This window comes from Macaca mulatta, chromosome 7 (genome assembly GCF_049350105.2).
Source record: "Macaca mulatta isolate MMU2019108-1 chromosome 7, T2T-MMU8v2.0, whole genome shotgun sequence".
NCBI classification, from domain to species: Eukaryota; Metazoa; Chordata; class Mammalia; order Primates; family Cercopithecidae; genus Macaca; species Macaca mulatta.
The window spans coordinates 45,995,098-46,001,097 of NC_133412.1; the positions used below are offsets into that span (position 1 = coordinate 45,995,098).

Genomic DNA, 6,000 nt, shown 5'->3' on the forward strand with positions numbered 1-6,000 from the left:
TCCTTCAACGAGGACAACTTACTGTCTTTCTGTGCTCTCAAGGTCCATTTCCTGAAGAGAGTATGGTGCATGGATTAAAAGCAGTGGCCCTTATAATCCCAGCACTTTGGGAGGCCAAGGCAGGCAGATCACCTGAAGTCGGGAGTTCAAGACCAGCCTGATCAACATGGTGAAAACCCATCTCTCCTAAAAATACAAAAATTAGCTGGGTACGGTAGCACAGACCTGTAATCCCAACTACTCAGGAGGCTGAGGCAGAAGAATCACTTGAACCTGGGAGATGGAGGTTACAATGAGCTGAGATCATGCCACTGCACTCCAGCCTGGGCGACAGAACGAGACTGTCTCAAAAAAAAAAATAAAATAAAATTAAAAAAAAGCAGTGGCCTTGGGATCAGACAAATCCCGACAATGCCTCTTAGGCTATCGACATGACCTTGGATAAGCCATTTAACTTCCTATGTGTAACCCGGTAGTGGAATGGCAGAATTGTAGTAGTGACTTCGTGCAACTGTAGCAAGGCCTTACTGAGATGTGAGAAGGTGCTTGACACAGTGCCTGGCATCAATCAAATATTAAATGATGGGAAGAGTAATAATGCTTCTGTTAGCTGGGGGTTTATTGGGTGCCAGACACTGTTCTCAGCACTTGACACAAATGAATTACATATGGACCATTTAACCTGATTGTTGTCCTATGAAGTTGTTATTCTGCCCATTTTACAGTTGAGAAAAATGAGGCCTGGGGTGCTTATCCAGAGTCACCCGGGTAGAAAGAATTTGCATCTGGGCAGTCTGGGTCCTAAGCCCACACATATGCTGATTATTTCTCTGCTTGGTGAGTGCTTCAGTGAAGGAGGAAGTGAGAAACAGCACGGAGGGGGTTTGGCCTCACTGACTTTTTCCTCCAGGTGGGATTTCACACGTCCTGTGACTCAGGTCTTAAGTATATAGTATGAAAACTCTCCACAGAATTTTTTGCAGCTCACTTATTTTAGATTTACAAGATGATCAACACCAGTCTCTTCCTCTCCTTCTCCTGTCTGTGGTAACAAACTTAATGGGCATTTGATGAAGAATTCACACAGTTAGTATCTGCATGATGGGGTTGTGGAGGGTCGCCCTTGGACCACAGCTCCTATAGAAAGCACTCCATGCTGAAGATGTGTGGGTGTCTTTGGAGCTCACGACTGCTTAGGGAAAAGTTCCAAATGGCTACGAATCCTTGATGGTAGCCTACAGTTGGTGGGGAGTGGGTGGGCAGGGAAGGGGACTTCAGTGATGAGGATTAGCAGAGATACCAGTTTTGAACTGTATTAGAGGATTTTTAAGGCTCATTTTGCAGCTGACTTTCCCTGAGTCAGCCAGAGCCCATCACTGCCTGGGGAGGGTTATGATGGATCCTAGAACAATGTTCGACTTTGACTCCCAAAGTAAGCTCTGGAAGCCCATGATGAGACAATAACACCCAAAGTCAGGCATTGTGGCGAAGAAACAGGGGCTTTTAAAATTCCCCAAATTCCCTTCTACATAGCAAGAGCTAAGCCAGCTCAGCTTAGAACATAGTTTTATCCTAAGTGATAGGAGCTGGGGGTGTTGGTGGAAGGGAGGGAGAGTGGAAGGGAAGGTCCCTGCTGTTAGAAGAAGGAAGAGCTCCCCACTACAGGAGGGTAGAAAAAGAGGTTCAGCGAGGGCAAGGTTGAGAGGTAAGATACTGTCTGAGTTCTTCCAGGGCTCACGGCCCTGTGTGGATGGGCTGGGAATGGTGGGAAGAGCGTAGAGATAGACATCCCATCTCTAGGGGTCCACTATGGGTAGAGTTGGGGGCATGGTGAGTAAGTAGAAAAAGAATGAGACTCCAGGACCCGCTTATGACATGGAAAGATCCAGAAACTCCTCAGCTAATGATAGCTGAGGGGCTTGGCTGACAAGTTCCCAGCAGGTGGGCAATGGGGTGGCGAAGTGACAAACTTCCCGTTCTTCCCTGCTCTCCACTGGGAAAGAGAGGCTGGGAGCAGGTCTTGGACCTCAGCCTTTGTACATCCGTGGTGTCTAGCACTGTGCTTTTCCACAGGATACTTTATGTTGGGTAGGACCTCCACCCACAAGGGCCATGTTGCATGGTATAGGCTTTCTCCACTTCCACACCACAATACATCCACATCAACAGCATACTGACTTCAAGACAGCCCCGATGGCAAACAAACAAAGAAAACAACATCCCTGAGTTCTTATTATGATCAAGAGTTTGGGCCAAGGCTTTAAGGGAGGGACTAGGAAAGTCTTAACTTATTTGGGGCCCTGGCATGTGTATCTCCTCTGATTCTTCAATGCACTTCCTCTAAACTTCTCTTGTGAACGTGAGTTTGAAAATTCTATCTCTGTGTCCTTAGATCCTGAAGAGTCAAAACCTTGAGTGCTGCTGCTGCTGCTGATGATGTTGGAGAAGAAAGACAACCTCCTTGAGTGCTTAATACATGCCTAGCACTTTCTAAGCATTAATCTTTGTGACTCTAAGTTCTATTATTACCCCCACTTTGTAGGTGAGGAAACTGAGGCACAGAGCCATGGAGTAACTTGCCAACGGCACAGAGCCCTAACCGGTAGGGCCTAGGCCAATCCCAGGCAGTGAAACTCCAGGGCCTCCACCCTTCCACTGTGTCTGATCTCACTTTGCGTCTTTATGGAGCCTGGCAGATAACAGGTGCTCAGCAAAGATTACGCTTCTAAGAATCATCACCCTTACTACAGATAGGTTATGACTGTAAAGCTCTGGTCAATTGATCTCCTCTCTTTTTGGACTTGATTACTTCTTTTTTCAGGCTTTCCTGATAGTTTTGTCTACCCCATCACGCTGTCCAGCCTGCAGCAGGAGCCCTGGGAGCTCTGGGAGAGTAGATGCTCTGAGGTCTCACTCTCAATGTGGCCTCTGACAGATTCCCTGCCCAGACAAACTGCCATCACCAGTAGACAAGCTTCCCGGTAATCCTCACATTGAATCCATGCAATGCACGGATGAGAGATCAACATCAGTGCTGTCCTGGAGCCTGAGGCATGAACCCAGTGATCTTTGAGACCCTTCTGGTCTTCAAAGTCCACACTGACCAGAGTGGTTTAAAAATATTCATCATCTTCTTTAATTAGTCTCAGAAAATAACACTCCAAAATACGAACATTCTCACTTTAAGGCCCATGCACACTCTACACACTTTTTCAGGGCCAGTTCAAATGGTATCTCCTCCTCCAGGAAGACTTCCTTGTTTAATCTGGCCGAAATTGAACTTCTCTTGTTTGAACACCCAGCCCTTTGTTTCTCCATGCCATTCATGCCCTCGTGCCTCTGTTTAGCTTTCCCTGGCCTTGGCTTGTTCTCAGTTACAGGCAAGACCCAGATTGCACGCATGCTTGGGCCCCACCCCCAGCTCCCTGCAAGCAGATGTCGTTGTTCCAACATTGATTGATATGTTTAATGAATCCCATATTTCAAGAACACAACTGACCAGACGTAACTCAGGAGTGGTTTTTGCCATATAAGCAGAGCTCTGAGTCACAAATCCTGTGTCTTCAGAGGTCCTTTAATGTCCTTGTTCTTCACCCCCTCCTCCTTGAGTAGCAATAACATTAACAACCATTGATTAAAGCCTACTGTGCACCCAGCCCTATGTTAAGGGCCTTTCTTACAGTGCCTTACTGTATCCTGACAACTTGACTGACAAGGAATTTGTGTCTCCATTCCTCACATAAGGAAACCTGTTGGAAAGGTTGCATTACCAGTCCTATATTGAACAGCTAGCGGGATATAGAGCCAGAAGTGGAAGCCAGGTCTGATTCCAAAGCCATCGCTCTTAGCTTCCTGAGGTCCAGGCTGTCCTTAGCCCCTAAGGCGGCCACTCCTTCCCAAGGTTCTGATGGAGCCACCTATCTGGAGTCACACAGGAGTGCGTCTCTTTTCTTGTGGCTGGATCTGGAGTGATATGAGGACGGCTCCTGGAAAAGATTCTCCCCTGCTGTCTAAATGCACCTAAATGGGCTTGGCCTCCTCCGCAGCTGGCTTCTAGATGAATGTTGGCCTGGTGGCAGTTCTTCCCCTGCTCTCCCTTCCAAGCTCCCACAACTCAATGCATCCATGATTGTTTTAAACTGTGACTCTAGGAGTCCACTAGCCAGAGGCCCATTCAACCATGGGCCCTCTGAGAAGCTCCTCTGCAGACCGACAGGAGGGCGGACTTGCTTTGCGTGGTACCCGGGGACTGGGGCAAACGGCTGCGGGATGGTCTCCACCTGAGCTCCCTGAGGGCACCTCTCCCACTACCACCGCATCTGACCCCCACTACTGGCCCCAGCTCGGGCCTGGAGCCCACGCAGAAGGGAAGGCAAGGGCGAGCGCCCACTCCTGGCCAGTAACCTAGGCGCTGGCCCTTGCCGGAGCACTCGGACGCCTTCCACAGAACAGCATCACTGGCGGCCGCCCCCGTGGAGGGTGGAACCGGGGCGCCCGGCGTGGGACGGCCGGGGCCGGGGTACCCTAGGGAGGAGAGCCCAGGGCTGGCCTCCCGCTCCCGGCCATGCGCCCCTCAGGCCGGAGGTTCCTGCCGCGCCCAAACACCTGGAGTGCATTAGGCGGCGGCGCGCGTCTAGGCGACGGCGGCTTTCCCCAGATTATTGAATAATTGCATAATTCCGAGCGCGGGTTGGGAGGCGATGCCGGGTCCCTACCCCCGGTATCAGGTAACGTTTCCCGGGGTCCTACGCTGCGTGACTGGGTCCCGCCGCTGCTGGCCTGGCCGACGAGGGCTAGCCCCCGCCTACCGGCCATAGCCCAGGGGCTTTGCTCTGTCTTTGGCCGGAGGGACTCTGGAGAGCCCTCATCCCCACCCCTCAAGCCCTCCGGGGCCGCCGCGCCAGCTCTCCAAACTTTGAGATGCTTTCCCCGAGCCAGGGAGGGCAGCTGGGGCACACTCTCTCGGCGCTGTCCGCTTCCCCAGCCCGGGCCGCGCGCCTGCGGCGCTCCCGAGACACCCGAGTGCCCCTGGCAGCCGTGCGGGAACCCCGGCGTGGGCCTTGGAGGCACCCAAGGCGCCCAGGAGGGCCACCAGCTCTGGGCGCTTTTCAACTCAAGCCTCTTCAACTCTTCCCAAACACATCAGAGTCCCGGTTCTCAACAGCCTCCGCGCACCTCCCTCTTTTGCGAAACTTGACGGAACCGCTAGACTAGGGCCAGTCCCTGGGGGACCCACGTCCCCAAGAGCAGCCAAGGTCTGACCCTGGGAGGAGCGTCGCGTCCCGATGCTGGCCGCTGGATCCAAGCCCCGAGGGCCCAGGGAGGGACTCCGAGAGGCAAGGGGAGGCAGAGGGTGGGCACGTACCTGGCCACAGGCTGAGGGCCCAGGCCACCACCAGGCCCCTGGGCAGGTCCATGGCCCGCGGTGCGGCGGCGGGGTCCGGTGTGCAGCGGCGGCGGGGGGCGGCGAGCCAGAGCGGCAGCCTCCTCGGCGCGGCGCCTGCAGCCTGCACTGCGCCGGGCGCCGGGCTCCCTGACAGCAGCGGCTCATTCAGAGGAAGTGGGAGGGCTCGAGCGGCGGGGAGGGGCGCCGGACACCACTCCGGCTCGGGCTCCGGGCCACCTGGGCAGGCGGCGCGCTGCCTCGACGCGCCTCGACAGCGCTCCTTCTCCGCCAACCCCACGTCAGCCTCTGGAGAAAACTCCAGAGAACCGCTCCTGGGAACCCCCTCACCAGTGTAGCACCGCACGGCCTCAGTCAGATTCTGTTCAGGAAAAGTGGTTTCTATTCCCATTTCCCAGTAAGAAGAGATTCACAAAACTCAGAGGGTGCCCAAGCTGACTCAGGAACACCTGCTGGAACTCAGGTCTCCCTTGGCCAAGTGAGTGGATGTCCCTCAAAGGTCTATTGTGAGACATCCCGGTGTCTCCCCGCACCCTGAGGCTTGAATTGTAGAGGCTACAGTGTTTCTTCGGACCCTGGAATACGTGCAGATTCGT

The 6,000-nt window shown here is 53.4% G+C and overlaps 1 protein-coding gene across 4 annotated transcripts in view; it reads right to left on the reverse strand.

Annotated features, from left to right (window-relative positions):
• Nucleotides 1-5,678, reverse strand: part of ITGA11 (integrin subunit alpha 11) — a 132,645-nt gene extending 126,967 nt beyond the window's left edge. For 2 of the 4 annotated variants that reach the window (XR_013395684.1, XM_077939631.1), the window contains exon 1: nucleotides 5,366-5,676. Coding sequence is in view for 2 of the 4 variants with exons in the window: in XM_077939631.1 (XP_077795757.1) it covers nucleotides 5,366-5,417 (52 nt within the window). In the remaining 2 variants the exon portion in view is untranslated. Of the gene's footprint in view, nucleotides 1-5,365 lie in introns of all 4 variants that reach the window. The other 2 variants (XM_015142554.3, XM_077939632.1) reach the window with 2 other exon arrangements.
• Between the last annotated feature and the right edge of the window lie 322 nt (nucleotides 5,679-6,000).